Source organism: Naegleria fowleri (assembly GCF_008403515.1).
Source record: "Naegleria fowleri strain ATCC 30894 chromosome Unknown tig52, whole genome shotgun sequence".
Taxonomy (NCBI): Eukaryota; Heterolobosea; class Eutetramitea; order Acrasida; family Naegleriidae; genus Naegleria; species Naegleria fowleri.
The window spans coordinates 173,231-192,196 of NW_025407984.1; the positions used below are offsets into that span (position 1 = coordinate 173,231).

General features: G+C 37.5%; 10 protein-coding genes across 10 annotated transcripts; 7 read left to right on the forward strand and 3 right to left on the reverse strand.

Annotated features, from left to right (window-relative positions):
- Positions 1 to 5: 5 nt before the first annotated feature.
- FDP41_006449 (uncharacterized protein) lies at positions 6 to 539 on the reverse strand (the record flags this gene model as incomplete). The annotated part of the gene is made up of 1 exon (XM_044710085.1): positions 6 to 539. The coding sequence occupies one exon, from the start codon at positions 537 to 539 to the stop codon at positions 6 to 8; it is 534 nt and encodes a 177-aa protein (XP_044559130.1).
- A 198-nt stretch (positions 540 to 737) lies between these two features.
- On the forward strand, positions 738 to 2,312 carry FDP41_006450 (uncharacterized protein; the record flags this gene model as incomplete). Its single annotated transcript, XM_044710087.1, has 1 exon — positions 738 to 2,312. One exon carries the CDS (start codon positions 738 to 740, stop codon positions 2,310 to 2,312), a length of 1,575 nt encoding a protein of 524 aa, XP_044559131.1.
- Positions 2,313 to 2,954: 642 nt separating this feature from the next.
- FDP41_006451 (uncharacterized protein) lies at positions 2,955 to 5,524 on the forward strand (the record flags this gene model as incomplete). Its single annotated transcript, XM_044710088.1, has 2 exons — positions 2,955 to 3,995; positions 4,157 to 5,524. The coding sequence occupies 2 exons, from the start codon at positions 2,955 to 2,957 to the stop codon at positions 5,522 to 5,524; spliced, it is 2,409 nt and encodes an 802-aa protein (XP_044559132.1).
- Positions 5,525 to 5,747: 223 nt separating this feature from the next.
- On the forward strand, positions 5,748 to 7,256 carry FDP41_006452 (uncharacterized protein; the record flags this gene model as incomplete). Its single annotated transcript, XM_044710089.1, has 1 exon — positions 5,748 to 7,256. One exon carries the CDS (start codon positions 5,748 to 5,750, stop codon positions 7,254 to 7,256), a length of 1,509 nt encoding a protein of 502 aa, XP_044559133.1.
- A 292-nt stretch (positions 7,257 to 7,548) lies between these two features.
- FDP41_006453 (uncharacterized protein) lies at positions 7,549 to 10,124 on the forward strand (the record flags this gene model as incomplete). Its single annotated transcript, XM_044710090.1, has 2 exons — positions 7,549 to 9,019; positions 9,073 to 10,124. The coding sequence occupies 2 exons, from the start codon at positions 7,549 to 7,551 to the stop codon at positions 10,122 to 10,124; spliced, it is 2,523 nt and encodes an 840-aa protein (XP_044559134.1).
- A 1,022-nt stretch (positions 10,125 to 11,146) lies between these two features.
- On the forward strand, positions 11,147 to 11,860 carry FDP41_006454 (uncharacterized protein; the record flags this gene model as incomplete). The annotated part of the gene is made up of 1 exon (XM_044710091.1): positions 11,147 to 11,860. One exon carries the CDS (start codon positions 11,147 to 11,149, stop codon positions 11,858 to 11,860), a length of 714 nt encoding a protein of 237 aa, XP_044559135.1.
- A 487-nt stretch (positions 11,861 to 12,347) lies between these two features.
- Positions 12,348 to 14,078, forward strand: FDP41_006455 (uncharacterized protein; the record flags this gene model as incomplete). The annotated part of the gene is made up of 1 exon (XM_044710092.1): positions 12,348 to 14,078. The coding sequence occupies one exon, from the start codon at positions 12,348 to 12,350 to the stop codon at positions 14,076 to 14,078; it is 1,731 nt and encodes a 576-aa protein (XP_044559136.1).
- A 201-nt stretch (positions 14,079 to 14,279) lies between these two features.
- FDP41_006456 (uncharacterized protein) lies at positions 14,280 to 16,532 on the forward strand (the record flags this gene model as incomplete). Its single annotated transcript, XM_044710093.1, has 1 exon — positions 14,280 to 16,532. The coding sequence occupies one exon, from the start codon at positions 14,280 to 14,282 to the stop codon at positions 16,530 to 16,532; it is 2,253 nt and encodes a 750-aa protein (XP_044559137.1).
- A 39-nt stretch (positions 16,533 to 16,571) lies between these two features.
- Positions 16,572 to 17,001, reverse strand: FDP41_006457 (uncharacterized protein; the record flags this gene model as incomplete). Its single annotated transcript, XM_044710094.1, has 2 exons — positions 16,572 to 16,753; positions 16,824 to 17,001. 2 exons carry the CDS (start codon positions 16,999 to 17,001, stop codon positions 16,572 to 16,574), a joined length of 360 nt encoding a protein of 119 aa, XP_044559138.1.
- Positions 17,002 to 17,341: 340 nt separating this feature from the next.
- On the reverse strand, positions 17,342 to 18,178 carry FDP41_006458 (uncharacterized protein; the record flags this gene model as incomplete). Its single annotated transcript, XM_044710095.1, has 1 exon — positions 17,342 to 18,178. The coding sequence occupies one exon, from the start codon at positions 18,176 to 18,178 to the stop codon at positions 17,342 to 17,344; it is 837 nt and encodes a 278-aa protein (XP_044559139.1).
- Positions 18,179 to 18,966: the final 788 nt, after the last annotated feature.

Consider the following 18,966-nt stretch of genomic DNA (forward strand, 5'->3'; position numbering starts at 1 on the left):
GATCTTCACTTCAAAGGAATCATCTTTTTCTTCAAACAATATCTCAATACAAAACGATCATTTGTTGTTGTAATTTTTTCAACTAGTTGTTGAAGGTTTTCAACGTTTGTTTGAATGGCCATTAGGGTGGATGTTTGGTGATGATCATTGGAATTTGTTTCATAACAACCACTGTTGTTGTTGTTGTTTGATTGAATCGAGTCCAGTAACACTTGTTTTAATTTTTCAATTTTTCCAGTATAATATTCCAGTCTGGCATGAATGACATGCACTTCAGAATCATCATCAACGGACTCATTGATCTTTGATTGTTGTTCTTGAATTTCTTGTAATTGCTGATTCAAGGCACAAATTTCAATTTTGAATTCAATCAATGAAAGAATTCTTTCATCGTTCAATTCGCATTGATTCGTATGATCGCCTTGATTTGTTTCATCTCTTGATGGATGAACCAGAAGATTTTTCCTTCGTGATGATGATGCTTTGGATTCATTCCGTTCAGCATTCGGCATCAAGAAAGAAGGTCGAATTCCATACATTTTTTGAGAGTGTGACAACAAGTTCTTCAAAGATCAACCTCACGTTGGAAATACGGATTTTCTTTCGATCTCATCTTGATCGATCGATGGTGCATGCAATGAAAAGAATCCTCTTCGTCATGGTACATTCCGAAATTGTTCTTTCGTTTGTTCGAAGAATTTTAATGAAACAAAAAATTTTCATTTCTTTTCATCATCATGTGGTTGGAACAGGTCGGAAAGACCAAACAAGAATTGATCAAGAGGAAGAAACAACCAGTTGTTTCTATCCAATCTATCAATGAAAATACTCATCGGGACGAGAGGATCTCCTCGTCTTCTCAATCCTCATCATCGGATTCTAGAATGGAACATCGGTCCAATATGGCCATGAACGAAGACCATTATAATGATTGCAAACGTTGTTTAATGTGCAAATTACCAGTTGATGATCAAACAGATACAATTAGTGTGGGCATGAAAGGTGTTCATGGCCTTCAGAAATTCCTTCCCTATCATCCCAAACGCTACTTAATGGAACATGAAGAAATTCTTTCTGCTTCCGAGTGGATGGATTTAATTTCAAAAGAAAAGCTCTATGTTCATTTGGATTGTTACTCTGTCTATACAGTGAGACCATATCAAATTATGTTTGATATGTTTGAATTGAATCTGAGAAATGATGGCGAATGGATGGATACATTTTCCGACGACTTGTACAAACGTATTACACGTATGCAGCAGCTTTATAGGAAGGTGAATGGTAAGAAGAGAACAAAGACACAGAAGGAGGATGATACCGACGATGAAGATGATGGTGTTGATGATGACAATGTTGATGCTTCAACATCCTCTCAGAAAAAGGTCAAAGTGGATGCCAATTCGAGTGTTTCGAAAAAGTCACCCCGAAAGAGTAGTACTATTACAAAGGATTCTCAAGCCTCACAACCCTCTTCTGTTGTAGTTGCACGAGATACTGCTCAATCTCTGCAATGGGTACAAAGTTTGAGAGACTCGCTTGAAACATTCACATCGCCTTACTTGTTTGGATTATCCGATGAAATTTGGAATGAAGTGCTGAGCTACTTGACTTTTCCTCATTTACTGACTTTAAATAGAGTATCCAAAAGTTTTTATTACTATTCCACTCAGTCAATACTATGGAAATCTCAATGTATTCAAACATTATGCCCAAAAGCAGTACAAGTTCAACAAGAATATTTTCCTCACTGGAATGACGACTTTAAGAAAGTGTTTGTGATGCTGTTTGGAAACTGCTGCATTATTTGTGGCGAATATTTGCGATTGGATGTGCAACTGCATGAAAGCACTTCTCTATCCCAATCCATGGGCAGTATCTTAGTTCCAGAATATCCTCTCTATTACAATCATTTACTTGATGGGTGTGTCTGCACGGCTTGTTCTGGCTCTTCATTAGCTGAAAACATTACCAGAACAAACTCCAGGAAAAAGTACAGTGTCATCGATCAAGATTTGTCTTTAATTCGATGTCTGCGCAGCCCCAACCCATGGCATCCAAGCACAGCGATGTGTGTATATTCTGACTTGCAGCTTCAAGTGATACAGAGTAAAAAGAATGAAGAAACAATTATTTCCAATTATCACAGGTCTAAGAAGCATTCGAAAGAAGACTTGTTGAAATTGATTAGAAATTCAAAGAATGGCAAGTATGGAAAGAATTGCAAACTTTTCGCCTATCTCACTTCGAGCAAAGCAAAAGTTAAAAAATTGTTTCGTGAAATATTTGCCTACATTGATACTCTTGAACCTTAAATGAGTCTGTTTGGAATCAAGTTCATATCGCATGTGGATGTGAAACTGATGGGAAACAAGACTGTACATACTCGTCACCGAGTAATAAGTGGTGGTGATTGACCTAAATAAATCGCCAAAACAGATAGGAATTTTCACTGGCTCATTTTGAATTACAATAAATTAGGAGGACAAAATGGTTTTTTGTGAGGTATCAAAAAAGAGCTGAAAATCTAAAATCCTCCAACGGGTGCAAGAATCGAGAAAACCATTTTTCCGCTCGCTACTCTACTGCCTGCTAATTTGAAGTGTTGAAATCATGTGTTGACAACTACTCATAAAACTTTTGTTGAAAAGACCACTTCGCCCAAACAGTATAAAACTCAAAAAAATTCGTCGAGGATGGGATTCGAACCCACGCGGATTTCTCCAATAACTTAGCAGGCTACCGCCTTAACCACTCGGCCACCTCGACGTACACTTTAGATTCTTTTATGTCTGAAAGAACAAATACATGTACAACTGGACAAAACTCTACTTTGAATTGCTAATAATTATTGAAAAGGGATTGTGATTTTAGAGGCTTTCTGTACAGGGAACACGAACCTTTTAGCTTTTGGTCTGAGCAGATTAACAATAAAAATAGAAACTCGAGAACAAAAAATGGCAAATAGAACCACACCGTCCACCCCTGTCGTGTCCCAACCAACGACTACTTCTTCACTCCCATCTTCCTCATCATCCACAAACTACATCATTGACCATGAGTCATCGGAAGATGAAGCAGATGAAATATATCAGGGCTCTTCCGATCTAGTGGTGGCTGAAGATGATCGAGAATTGGGATCCTCTTTTTATATCAAGGGAGACACTCCACCTCTGCAAGAATTGCTCTCTTCCGATAATTTGGCATCCACAAAATATACAATTCTAGTCAGAAGAGATGACGTTTATATTCATACAAAAGTACCAACGAATTCTCTCAATTCAAATAATACCAAAAAACCATCACCCGATATAATCGATCACATTCCGGGTGTCATGTTTTTAATCAAAGACGTTGCACAAAAACAAAATCTTGCAACAAACACCCGTGCGAGTACTGCTAATGTCAAGCAACTTGTCTCTGAAAATAACAACAACATATTGATCGGATCACAAACGACACTCAAATCATGCTACTATCTTGTGTGGTGCCCCTATTCAACACTTTGTACTTTTAATCCCGATTTAGTGTTACATGAAAAATCAAACGGTGTGATTGTTACACCAGAAAAATACAAGAATAGACTGCCTCAAAATAACACTTTGAGCAATGCAAGACCTGGCAGTAATAGTAGTATTATCGATTTGAGCCAAATGAATTCCATGAGTGGCATCACTCCATTGAACTATCCGAGAAATGAAGCAGCGTATGCTCTCACTATGAGAACGATTGATATTTCACATTTCAAAAAACAAGATCCAACTATTGGCCAACATTATTTGGTCATTAGTATGAGAGATGAAACAACCTATCCACCATTGTTTTTCCATGATGGAGGGCTAGCTCAATTCATTGCAGAGTTCAATCAACATGTTTCTCTCAAGAAGAGCAAATCTGACCCAAATATTTATTTCATTTCGGCAGATACATCCGAACCACTCGCCAAGAGTTTGAATCAATTTGATTTTGATGTTTACTTTGAAGATGTGTACAACAAGGTAAGAGTTTTCTCTAACTTCAGAGCGATCATACAATTTTATGACCGTGTTTTTATACATCTTTGTTTCTGTTAATGTTTGGAAAAATATTCATTCCGGTCCAACAACACGATCGTCTGGTCTGCATTGTATTATTCTCCTTGCCATTGTCTATTCCTCAGGAAAAAGACAAGACATGGCAAATTTTAGAGTGGGGTGCCAAAATCACTAAGGGAGCTCGAGAAATTACGAACGCTCTTTTCAACACTGGAGCAAATAGTGATCTAGAGCTACCTCCGCCACCAAAAAATCCAAGTCCAAATTTAGCCATGGATATTTTACAAGCCAAAAAGAGACTTGCAGAGGAGAAGAAGAAAGCTCCTCCTCCTGTTGTTATCGAAAATTTAACTGCCTCTGTATGCGAAAATTACTTAGACTCTACTGATGATATTACCAAGGTGGAATTTCAACCTGTCACAACCACAACGAGTACATCAGCAACAAGCACTCCAGAAGGTGGTGACTCTGGAACAACCACAACTGCTACTACATCAAGACCTGTATTTGAAGATAATTTTTTCATACCTAGAGCGGACCCTCCTCTCACACGAAATGAATGGCTTACATTCTTTGATGAAGAAGGAAGAATACTCAACTTTGAATTCCTGAAAGAACGAGTTTTTTATGGAGGTGTTGAAAATGATATTCGAAATGAAGTTTGGAAATATTTATTGGGATACTATCCTCATAATTCAACCTATGCTGAACGAGAAATTTTAATTCAAGAAAAGAAAAAGGAATATGAGGCTCTCAAAGTGCAATGGAAGAGTATTTCACCCAAGCAAGAAAGTCGATTTTTCTTGTACAGAGACCGAAAGTCGAGAATTGAAAAAGATGTTATTAGAACCGATAGAACACATCCCATGTATGCTGATGAAAATTCGGAATGGCTAGTGAAACTTAATGACATACTTTTAACGTATACTTTTTATAACTTTGATTTGAGCTATGTTCAGGGAATGGGAGACTATGCTAGTATTATGCTAGAAATAATGAAAGATGAGATAGATACATTTTGGTGTTTTGCGTGCTTGATGGAGTCAAGACAAGCCAATTTTGAACTCAATTCTGCGGGAATGGAACATCAACTTGCATCATTAGCATCTCTCATCAAATTCCTAGACCATGAATTTTACAACTATTTAGCATCTGTGGATTCACTCAATCTCTATTTTTGCTTTAGGTGGGTCTTGGTAGAATTAAAACGAGAATTCAGTTTTGAAGAGACGAAAGATTTATGGGAAAAGTTTTGGACACAATACTATGGAAATAATTTTCATTTGTTTGTGTGCTACGCCATGCTTCAGCGAATTAGAAATGAGGTAATTGCCGAAAAGTATCGATTCGATGATATTTTAAGGTCGTGTATTGATCTCTCTGGTCATTTAAACCTTACGGAAATACTTCAAGAAGCTGAAAAGACGTACCTGCACTACAAGATGCAATTACAACACGAACAAGACATTTCAGAAAGAAGTTTGTTATTGTAACATGATTCATTAAATATTAAATGGATATTTTGTGACTAATTTTGAACTCAATAGAGCAGATGGTGTGAGGTCAACAACTCTTAGCGACAATGTTGACATTTTGGAATCGAAATCGATCCATTAAAAAGGAAAACAAATCTGCTTTTTAAAATTTTCAGCAAAGAAATAATCATCACCTCTCCTAATAACCACCCAGATCTGGTATTCATCAGACTCAGCGATCATGGGTCAATCGGTTGCAGCTGCTTCCGAATACAACAAGAATTATAACCATCCTCCACTTGGATCCGATCCAATTTCTGAATTGTATCAAGCCGGAAAAACAAACCTCCTTGCTCATGATCATGTTGCATCAGGAGAGGGAAAGAAAACAAACAAATCCAACAAACAACGAACGAGTGTGAGCTCTAGCACAGCAATAACAAACTCTCCCAAAGGCGAGCCATTCAAAAACAAAGGATATTTAGGTCGAGTGTTGCATTCAACCTCCGAGTCGGAGAGCTCAAGCCTTCATTCCCTTCTCGGTGATGATGATGTCTATGAAGATGATGATGAAGAAAAGTCGAGTTGGAGCCAAGCACAAGATCATCGCTCAAAAGTAACCACGAAGAGGTGGCTTCTATCCACAGCTCACGAACAACAATCGATGATGAGGATTCATGATTACAATTTTAAAGAACCACCACCATCTAAGAATTTAATATTTAAATATATCATTCAAAATAGTGTGGAAACGGATCACCCTAAGATGTTTGAAATAATTATTCTTATGGCTTGTTCGGATTTATTGCACGATATTTGCAAATTGAGATTGGTCTGCAAATTATTTAACAAGATCATTGAGGAAAGTTTAAATTTTGTGGCATTTCAACTCGATCACAAGTCTGTATTTACAGAAGATGAGGATTCTGAGGAGTTGGAGAATTTACATTATTCAGAACGAAAAGCATTTTGCCACAAGTTGAAAATTTCGAGAAACATCCTTTTTTCACTTCTCGCAAGCATCAAGCAGCATCAAGATCGAATACCCAGATTTTTATTGAACTCTCAACGTTTTCATTATTGCTTTGATTTAAATGAAACAGAATGTCAAGTCAAATTGAAAAATCCTTTTATTCAATCACGCACTTATGAAGGAGTAAAGAATGAACTCCTTAATACGAACAATTTTGTATTTTTGCAAGAATTGGAATTGTTCGTAAACATTTCCAACAACGACTTGATTCCACACAATTTCAGTATTATTGCCATTTGTAGAGAAACATCAAGTTACGAAGAGTGTTTATTCAGATTTCATACTTCAATATCCAACAATGCTCAAAGAAGTGAAGATCAGAGTGGACTCTCCACAAAAACTAGATTATATCCCTATCACAAGAAAATGTTTTTTGAGAGTCCCACAAAAACATCTTCTTCTCAAATCTCCACTCATGTGAATCTTAATTTTGAGTTGACTGAAGGAAGGTATTCACTCAAGTTTAAATTATCCAACGACTACAATACCATTCAAGTGAAAGTCATTGACATTGAGCATCAAACGTTGCACTATGAGCTTCAATCCATACCACTCATGCATGCTAGTCCATCTCATGTGTCTCAGATCAACCATTCAAGACAACACTCCACTCCTTCCATCATGATTGACCATTTTCTGATCATTACTTCCTCCTCAGATCGAAACATTTGTAAACGTGTGACACTATCCGCCTCTATCATGGATTCTGGTTCGTGAAAATCATTCTGGTCAATTTTCAAGCACTCTCAGAATTATTTCGTTGCACTGACACAACCATTAATGACCAATGACAGAAAAAAAGCGCTCCCGCCTTTCAAATTTTTGCTCGTTACAAAATAATTTAAATATTAAATGAAAGGATCCAGCAAGAAATATTTTAGCGCAATGCAACTGCAAACAACTGTCGTTCGTTTTCAAATGCTTCCCTCTCGTGTTTTGGCGCTATTAAACAATTGAAAGTATTAAATCGAAAAAAACAACACTAGTAGTGATGATGATGAAGACGGTCATGTCGAGCGAGGAACACGTGATGAAGACGAATAACAAGACATCAACAACAACTCCATCGTGCTCTTCCATAGCGACTACGACTTCCACCACATTAACAACAAACAATCATCATCATCATCATCATTTATATTATGAGGTCAATTCTACTACTATTGGGAGAAATTATGAGGACGACAACAACCGAGAACAACAACAAGAACGGAAAGAAGAAGGACCCGTTCTTCGAGAAAAGACACCAGAGGAAGGATTTTCAGTCTGTCATTTCTCCACTCCGCGCTCGACTATGAAACACGACAATACTCATCGTACGGATGAAACGGATGTTGCCAAAGATCATGATGGAATCTGTAAAAAGGACAAGTTGAGAGGATCGGAAAGTATTCATGGTCCAGCCAATATGGAACCACAACAACAAACATCACCGCCATCAGTATTTGCTTGCAATGATCATTCGTTGCCTTTACCTATTGCCTCTGAAGACTCTGATTGCTCTGACACTGAGAAGAGTAACAATCAGGATGAAACAACAACTTCGTTAAAGAGTCAAGTTCCAACGAGGCCTAGAACTCTCCTTACGGTCAGCACTACGATGGAATCTCAGAGGAGTGCGAAAGCTGTTTTGCATGGATCTCTCCCTTCCAATACGAATGTGCTCTCTTCCACCCATACCAAACTCCACAACCTTAACAACTTGCAACAATCGCCACCACCACCACCTACTTTTCCAACATTAAGTCCACCACCAGGAGTTATCCAAACAGCTCACCATGGCATGGCAACTCCCACACGCATGTTTCCATTCTCCTTCACATCCTCAAAACACAATCCACAGCATGCATCTCTCCCACATTTTGAACCACCTTGCAACATACCATTAGATGCACAAAGTTGTACCTCGAGCAGCTCTAATGTCACACAAGGCACCACAGAAGAAAAGCAAACAAAAAACAGAAAAGAAAAATCTTTGACTATGATTTGTTCGAAATTCATTCAATTTTATGAAAATACTCTGAAAACCTCGTCCAATACGAGCGTCACCAACAATCCAAGCAAGGGTGAAATTAAGATTGAAGAAGCTGTCAATACTCTAGGTATTGAAAAGAGACGAATTTATGACATTCTCAATGTGTTGGAGAGCATTTCCATTGTTTCTAAGGTGGGAGTTTCATGCTACAAGTATCATGGCACAAAAAGTCTGACAACCACTCTCGAGCAAATGAAGAACAGTGCTTTCGAAGACGCTACTCTTCTTGAAGGCCTAAAGGCGCTTCCAAAAACTCCCCAAAACGAACCTCTACTCCAATGCTTACCCAAGTTTAAGCAAAATATCAATCCAATTGGTTCTTCGAGATCCAACACATTGACCTCTCTTAGTAGACTTTTGATTATGAGCTTCCTTGTTACTGAAATGAAAGAGATGACACAAGATCAACTCGCCAGCATTGTTCTTAAAGATTCAACAGAAAAGAGTAAGTACTACCTTTTACTATTGTCACTAATCATTAATTCTATTTTTTTATAGCTCGAACAAGAAGATTAAACGATATTGTCAACATTCTTTCTGCCATTAATCTCATAGAAAAGAGAAGTGAAAAGAGTGTCAATTACTTTAAATGGCTTGCAAAATTACCAAAACCAGAGACTACAAACGCCATCTTCTCTCCTTCAAAGATGCCAATCAAAAAGAGAAAGAGAACTAGTTCCAAACTAGCATCGACTAGTTCTGTTGAAGACCACTCCTCACCTTGCTCTGATGACTCCACATCTCCATCCTCCACATTCTCTTTCATTGATACTCCCCAATCTTCCAACTCGAGCATGGAGAACGATTCAGCTTCACCATCATATTCTTCTTCCTCTCAATCCTCAACTCCCTATTCACCCTTTTTCCACACCACTGTCACCACACCAACAGCATCTAGCAGCATAAGCATCCACAATAGTGGCGGTCTTCACTTTCAATTCAGATCTCCTCCAAGCAAGAAAAACAAACCAAGCCCTATGCCACTCACCTCTACCGTTCCAACATCATTGTCCAAAAATTTGCATGAAATGTTCAATGTAAAGCCAACAACAGAAAAGAAACCTCCATCCACCTCTCCACAGCAATTGTTATCCAGTAGTACTGTTACACCAAATCAACACAAGAATTTAACAGTCTCAATTCCATCCAAGCCATTAAGCTCCAATCTTCCAATCAGTAATAGTTCTAATCCTCAACAACCATCATCTAAGGCTTCTCCGTTTGTGACTACTTTGGGATCTTTCCGTTTTGCTACTGATAATTTGCAAACTTTGAGCAATATTTCGAAACCAAACGCTGCAACACCATGCTCCGTCAGTCCTTTAGCTATTCTCACAAATGAAAAGAACAAGGAAAATTGTGTCTCATCGCCATTGCTTCAGAATTCTGCAGAGAAAGGTACCTCCCTATCACCTTCACCACCATTGAATCCATCAAAGGGTTCCTTTACCATTAAGATACGTTCACCTCTCCAACCATTGTCACCCTCCAAGCTTTCTGTTTTGAATCAACAACAAAATATTCAAAAAGAACAACTCAAAAAGAAATAACACGATGAAACGAAGCATTGCGAAGGAAAGAACAGTTTCTTTAAATGTGATGTATCGAATCGTGCTGAGTGAAGCCAATAGAAATCAAATACAGTTCCAATTTTTCTTGAGAAAAAGCTATATTCCTCATGTTTAAATCAAAGGTTTTACACAGTGTGTCATTTCGATCCTTAATTATTTCGTTTGTAATGTGATAAAGCTCTAATCCTTAATTAACAGTCTGTGTTCCTCTTTTTCAAAGTTTTGAGCTTCATGAATGTTTGTGAACCAAAATTCGATGCTCGAATCATTCAGAATCTCAGCTGCTGATTTTCGACGACGATGTTGCAACATCACTTACAAAAAAAATACGTCCACCTCATGCCTTCTGCTGCTTCATCGATGAATTCCAAAAGATAATTGTTATTGTGGTTGAGTAAGCTTAATTGGATATCATCATGAGCTGCAGAAAACTCCACAAGAATATATAGGAAAGAGGACAAGGAGTTCGTGTTGGAAGAAGTGAAGAATTATGGATATGACGATGCAAGTGAAGAATTGCAAAAAGATACATCACTCGTGATGGAAGCATTCAAATGCAATGGTTTTGTGTTGATGGTTCTGCAACAACAACGACATGCAAACTTGTATTTAATGATAACAAAGAAAGATGTTGCTTTCTTGCTTTAAATTACTAGCGAAATATAACCCAATATTCTTCACTGCTTCCAACATGAGTTCCTTGGCAGATGGAAATAATATTGAGATGATACAAACATGTGCGTTGGATTGCACTTGTAACTAGTGCAATTTTCTTTGACATGATTTTAAGAATACCATCCTCCTCCAAGATTGTCAATGTCTCAATTATTAAAGTTTGCGAACACTGCTTTCATTGCATTATCAGAGTGAACCCAAATGAGAGGATAGAATCTCAGGACATTCTTGTTGGAATAAGGCCGAGTCTCTCTCTTATTTCCTAAATGATGCTTTGAGTTTTGTGATGAATAAGGAAATCACTTGTCAAAAGTACATTCAAAAAAATGTCATTTCCACCATCACCCTTTGCAAGAAGAACCCAACAATTCATCACCCACAACAACACCACCGTTGAAGAAAATAATTTCCAATCCAACGATCTACTCTACGTCACCAATAGCAATCATGCCAACATTAAATTGACAGGCGCTCGATGCATGAAAATTATTCTTGATGGAAACAATCATTCCACACTCACTTTTAATGTCAATTCCATCACAACAGGATTCGTGGAAGTCATGAAATGTGATAGTACAAAAATTATTATCGGACCAAATTGTGTTCACAAAATTAATACATTACAATTAGATGCGTTGAATAATTGTGAAATTATTTTTAATCTTGCTGATGAAAATTCGTCAAATATTGAATACATGACAAATTTCTGCTCGGAATTGTCAATCATTTCAAATATAGAATGTAAGAATATCAAGATGATCATTCAAACAGAATCTGGAACTGTGTTATTTGATTCATTGATGATTTTCGAAACTGTGGAAGAACACATTTTGCAAAATAACAGAAGCTCCATTCAATTCAAATCCAAATTCAGTCCATCCACAGCTGTGGATCAAACAATTTCAATGGAAACTGAAATTGTCATTCGAGAAGGCCTTAATGGATATGTCTCAACCAAAAAGGAGAAACAAGCAAAAGACAAGATTCAACAAGAATTCGATGAAAAGATGGACAAGTTCTTCAAAACGAATGGACTTTAAAAGTAAAACAAATAATCATTGACCATCCAGCTGCAAAGGATGATTGCTGATGTTCTCGCAATCAGCCATCGAATGACTGTATTCACACCTAGCAACAACATCCCAATTTCATCACAAGGAACTCATAGGCATCATCACCCATTCCAACATTTATAGAAAAATGTAATACTTGTTGAATTGGTCATCACCCTATCATGTCCAGCCGTCATTTTCGTCAAGTCGACATTGGGATGATATCGATGATCAACACCACCAGCACCACCCACTCAAAAAAGCAGGCACAAACCGTCTTCTTCAATGCTTTGATTGAACCAAAAAAACCGAAAAAAAAACTCAGCGTTGTAAGAGAAGGCACGTGGTTGACTCGTATCAAACTCGCAGAGGCTTTGTTTCTCCTTTGAAAAAAATACCTCCATCCGTTACGCTCCAAAGGCGGTTTTTCCCATCATCCTTCCACTCACAAACCACTCATACTCTCTCTTATAAAATGAACTATAGTTCAGCTTCACTCTATGTCGGAGATTTACATGAAGACATTTCAGAGGCTCTTTTGTTCGACCTTTTCCATGAGGTTGGTCCAATCATTTCAATTCGTATCTGCCGTGATGCGATGACTCGTAAATCTCTTGGGTATGCATATGTAAATTTCCAAAATCCACAAGACGCAGAAAGAGCTCTTGATACCCTAAACTACACTAGCGTTAAGGGAAGACCAATCCGTATTATGTGGTCACAAAGAGATCCTTCTATCCGTAAAAGCGGTATTGGAAATATCTTCATCAAGAACTTGGATAAATCAATTGACAACAAGGCTCTTTATGATACATTCTCCGCATTCGGTAACATTTTATCTTGCAAAGTTTGCCAAGCAACCAAGAAGAATGAAAACGGCGAAAATAGCACTGAATCAGCTGGATATGGTTTCGTTCATTTTGAAACCCAAGAAGCTGCTGAAAAAGCTATTGCCAAAGTTAACGGAATGTTGTTAAACGGTAAACAAGTTTTCGTAGGACCTTTTGTAAAGAAGAGCGAACGATTGAAGATTTTGAGTAATGAAGATTCATTCACAAACATCTACGTGAAGAACTTGGATCCAAGCGTTGACGACAAAGAATTGAGAGAAATGTTCTCAAAGTTTGGTGAGATTCAAAGTGCTGTTGTTATGAGAGGAGAAGATCTCAAATCAAAGGAATTCGGTTTTATCAACTTTGCAGACCATGCTTCTGCACTTTTGGCAATCGATGATATGCACGAAAAGGAGTATAAGGGAAAAAAGTTGTTCGTCGGAAGAGCTCAAAAGAAGAGCGAAAGAAGAGCCAAGTTGAAGGAATATTTCCAAAAGTTGAAGCAAGAAAAGGTTAACAAATACAAGGGATTGAATCTCTATGTCAAAAATTTGGATGATTCCGTTGATGACGAGAGATTGAAGCAAGAATTCTCAAAGTTTGGCGAAATTACATCTGCCAAAGTTATGCTTAACGAAAACAAACAAAGCAGAGGATTCGGTTTCGTCTGTTTCAAGACACCAGAAGCAGCTAACAAGGCATTGACCGAAATGAATGGACACATGATCGGATCTAAGCCACTCTATGTCAACTTTGCTCAACCAAAGGAACTTCGTCGTTCTCAACTCGAAGCTCAATACAACGCTAGAAAGCAACCTATGGTACCACAAATGATGCCACCATTCTTTATTGCAAACGCTCCTGGAGCATTCCCACCTGCAGGTCAAATGCTCAAGCCACGTTGGCAACCAGCTGGTGGACGTGGTGGTGCAAATAACCGTGGAGGAATGACTCAAAGAGGTGGTGCTGTAAGAGGACGTGGAGCCACAACTGGTGCTGTCAAGAATCAAGGAAACAGAACTGCAAACAACAACATCAAGTACAATAACAATGCTCGTAATCAACCACGAGAACAACCACAACAAATTACACCAACTCAAGCTTCTTCACAGGTTCCACAAGGATCATCTGATCAATTGTCTGCTGAATATTTGGCAAACCTTTCCGATCAAGATCAAAAGCAATTGTTGGGAGACAGACTTTTCCCACTCGTTCATTTGCGAGAACCAAAGAATGCTCCAAAGATTACTGGTATGCTCTTGGATATGGAAGTTTCTGATATTTTGCACTTGATTGAATCCACAGATGCTCTCCAACAAAAGATCAAGGAAGCTGTTAAAGTTTTGGAGGAACATGGTCAAACTGACCAATAATTCACATTCATCAAACCTGAGGATTGTGCACCTAAACCCGTCAGCCATAAAGAAAACAAGATCAAAAACCCAATAAAAAGTAGAAATGCCTCAATGTGTTGTTGTTCTCTCGAGTTTATTGATGACATGAAATGGTAGGAAAGGCTTTGTGAAAGAGACAGGACAACAATTCTCCTTTATTGCTTTGCGTTTCTCTAAAAAATGTATTCATCACACAAAGAAAGGCTTGTCTTCAACAAGGATCATACAGGTATCATAACCTTCTCCGAAGAAAATGAAGAAGATTCCTCTCTTGAAATTAATCAAGATCATCTAATTTCCAATGTTATGAAAGAGGAAGAAGAAACACAGTTGAAATCAAAATTAAATCCTCAAAATCCTCCAGTGCCACCCCCACGAAATCGTTCTCGCATCAAATCACCAACAAAATCATTGGACAATGTCCTAGGAAGGCTATTTGAACAAATCAAAGAGAAGGATGCTCAAAATCCAGCCTTGCACTATCCGCAAGCCGTAAAACTAAACAAGATCCTGTATTATACCATCGGAGGAATAATTTTCACCTTGCTATTTTCATGGCTTGAATATTCTCAAACAGTCTTACTCATTACTCCTTTAATAATTTTTGTGGCAATTGGAAAGATTAATTTGTATCCGAGCGATTATTTGTATAGTCCTAAATATTCAATAACCTTTCATCAATTAAGAGAATCAATTCGATTCTATAATAGAATTATTACTAAAGAATTATCTAAAAAGAAAAGAAATAGGGTTCTTGCTTTGGTAGATCCAACTGATGTGCAGTTAATACCTCTTGTTTTTGCTTTAATTCAAAGTGGGCAAGAAGTGATTGTTTTAAATCCAAAGGAATGTGGATTGAATAGCTTTTTTGAATGGATTCCAAAACTTGACATCGATGCTGTTCTAGTTTCTCCGCTGATTTATTGTATGCTGCAAATTATTCATTTTGTACAGAAAAGATCTTGGCTGTCGCTTGGAAAGAAATATTTAATATTCACTGGTTCTCTAACTGCTTATAAATTAATAGGCAAAAATAATCATTATGAATGGTCACATATTCCAAGAATTAATAAGATTGATCAAATTCAACAGAACACAATTTCTAGTGATGATGATTTATATTCATATAACGATGATGACACAGTAGCAATTGTAAATACAACTGGAACAACAGGAAAACCAAAATTGGTACATATCACTCATGCTATGCTTAAGAATCAAATTGAGAGCTTTGAAGAATTAATGTCTCCGTATTTACTGAAAGGAAGACAAGACAGAATTATCAACCACAATGTTGTCATGACCTTGTGTGTGAATTGTATGGGTTTGACATCAATTGTTCCTCCATTTGATTTATCAAAGCCATCCAGTGTTGATCCGAATGAATATATTAATACCATTCATACCTATAACTTTTACCCGAGATTTGGATTTTCCAGCCCAATTGTTTGGATGGAAATCATGGAATATTGTGCCCGAATGAACAAACCAAATTCTAAAGTGAAGGAGGAGTACAGCGTTGCTCCACCATTGGAGGTCCTACTTTGTGGAGGAAATTCAACACCCTTCTCTCTTCATAAGAAGTTTCGACAATGGGCTTCTAAAGATGAGGATTCTTCTGCCTTATTGTTTCCAACGTATGGAGCGACGGAATGCTTACCCATTTGCTTAACCAATACATGGGAGCTTGAGAAAATTTATGAAACAGAGGAAATTCAATATTCTGTGTCACGAGGATACTGTGTTGGAAAGGAATGCCCAAATGTGACTGTTCTCATTCGAAATCAAGAAAAGGTATCGGGCGGCAACATTGGAGAAATTTGGATTGGTGGAAAAGCGGTGAGTCCAAGATACGAACTCGATAACACAGCCATGCTACAAACTAAGGAAATTATTGATGGAGTTCTATTTCACAAAACAGGTGATATTGGATACAAGGATGAAAACGAAATGGTTTGGTATTGTGGCCGATTAAGCCAAACCTTTCATGTCATACCTGCCAAGGGCGATCGATCAAACAAATCACTAGAAGAACCTCTGGTGATCATTCCAGCTTGTATCGAGCATGCATTTTACAACAAATTCCCTAGCATGAGACGATGTGCTTGTGTTGGTTATTCACCTATAACTAAACAAACCAACGTCATACTCAAGCTCAATGAAAAGAATTTCCTTTCGAGGTATAATGAACTGTCATTTCAAGAGATGGCAATTGTGTTCGAAACATTTGGAAATGAGAAAATCGAGTCTTCCATTCTCGAAGAATTTTGGAATAATACAATTCTGTCAAATCCAGAAACACCAGAAGAATTCTCGAATCTTGCAATCCGTTTCGTTCAGCAGAAATCTCTTCCAGTCGATAATCGTCATAACTCAAAGATTGAAATGACACGACTTGCTTTAGATTTAAATCGATCAATGATTGTAAAATAAAACATTTGTTATTATTTTGCAATTTTTCTGATTGATATATCAACAACCTAATTGAAAACTCGCTGTCATAACGTCCAAAGCAGTATACAATTCCACTTGAAATTCTGGTCTGTTTTCCGATTCGGGATCATATCGTTGTTTATAGTACAAATATTTGATCACTTGTTCTATCACATTAGCTTCAAAATCCACTTGAATTTCCGATTGTCCTTCAGCAATTACTGAAACAACGTAATTGTTTTAATTGTATTTCTGATCATGAATTTCCTCACATGCCTCCTCCATACCTACCTTCTTTAAATTTCCTGCATAACACTGCACATCTCTTGTCAATATAAAAATCAAAATCATCACAAGAAATAACTTTAAACACTTCCGATGGATCAAAAGTCAGACAGTGTTCGGGTCTTTGAAATTGTTTTGAGCTTCGTCCGCCCTTACTGGCCGATGGTTTTCGTGCCGATGACATTTTTTTCAAGTTGGCGCAAAAATTTTACAATTTATTTCTGATTGAAATTATTATTTGAAATTTGTCCAATCATTTAAATTTGTTCATGAAGTGTTGTTTGTTACACACAGAATAGATTTGTGTGTCCTAGGAAGAAAATATTGAATTTCGTATGTATGCATCTCCAACGACATGATTATCTCAACAACAACAACAGCAACAACATAAACATCTACACATCACCATTGTCAATCACATCCATTGGACCATTCATTGTTGAATAAATTCATAAAATCCCAAATGAGATGAATTTTTACAATGTAAATACATCTTTGTGACCACACACATTCTTCCACACTACTCACCTAAACATTCGTTTCAACATGTTTGTTCGACCACCACCATTACCACCATTACCAAGAACAAACAATCTTCTTCTTTGAGTGGACTCTCGCGTACGAACCAATGGTTCATTCATATTATAATAGGTAGAGGAATTCCTCACATTCGAATTTCGATTTGATTTGATTGTGGAATGTTCACTCTCTTTGGGTAATTCCTCTTCTTCAAAGTCATAAATTAATTTTCGGAAACACACTGGACACTCGGAAGATCGTTGTCTCCATTCCTCACTACACTGCAAATGAAATCCATGTCCACATTTGCATTTCACTTCAGGATTCTCCTCATTGTACAATTCCAAACAAATTGGACATTGGCTCTCATCATCCTCAAAGACAAGAATTTGTTGAAAGAGAGAGGGATAACGGAGAGCAAGTTCTTGTACTTTTTGTTGTTTTTCTACGAGTTGTTGTTCTTGTTGATGTTCTTGTTGTTGAGAATTTGTGAGTTCGAGCTGTTTCTTGAGAGGATGATTTTGTTTTTGAGAAGAAGAAGAAGAAGACGATGAAATCCTTGTCATGTTCCGAACATCTTCCATCATGATGTTGTGGCTGGAGGATTGTTGTTGTTCTTCTTCTTCTCGAGTGAGAGGATTGTGATCTTCAATGAGAGTGTGAGTCGTGTGGAGAGTGTGGATTGGAGATGATGAAGAGGATATGTCATGCATGAGGGGTGTTGTTCTGAATGTTGAGGAGGAGGAGAAGGAAGATGGAAAGGAAGGATTCTGAGAGGAGGATGAACACTCTTCAAGAGGTCGATGTGAGAAAGCTGCAGTCTTTGAAAACCATTTCGTCATCGCGCGATGATGATGTTATGTAATGGTGAATGGGTGAATTAAATTGAATAATAATAATAATAATGGAAAAGAACTATAAGATTAGCAATGTTTGTTGTAATCATATATTTGAATAACAACAAGAGAATGAACACTCAACAAGATCTGATTTCAATTAATTGAACACCACAAAATTCTCTCTTGGCAGTGCCACTCGACGATGATGATGACGATGATGAGAAAGGTTTGGCAATTGCCGGAAATGGTTTCTGCCGAGAAGAGGATTCTTTTTTTAGCTTTTATTTTGAATCTTGCTGTGAGTGGTCAAATAATTCTCATTCACTCGCTTTTACAATACATTGACATTGGTCATTTCTAATAGTCAAAGCCAGAGAGATACAACTCGGAACAACAACACCCCTTTTTCTCATTCTCTCAATGGCCTTACTGGACTCTTCATTGAAAGGTGCCAAAGAAATAGTACTTGAAATTTCCCAAAGTCCTAAATTCCTCAATATGGAACTATTGGCAATCGCTTGAAGACTAACATCTGAAATTAAATAAGTTCCTTATATTGCAAGATGAATCATGTTCTCACTTGATGCAATACATTGGGCTCCAAAATCACCCACATCGTTGCCTGAATTTTGCAAGCTTGCTTAATGTATGGGCTTTGTGTGAGTGATTGAACGCCTTCATCCTTCAGATCTAGACAAGTCAATTTGTTCATGTGTGGGCTATTGGAAAGATTCAATCCTTAATTGAGAGCACCTTTAGATTTTTAAAATTATTTCTTGATGCAATTAATG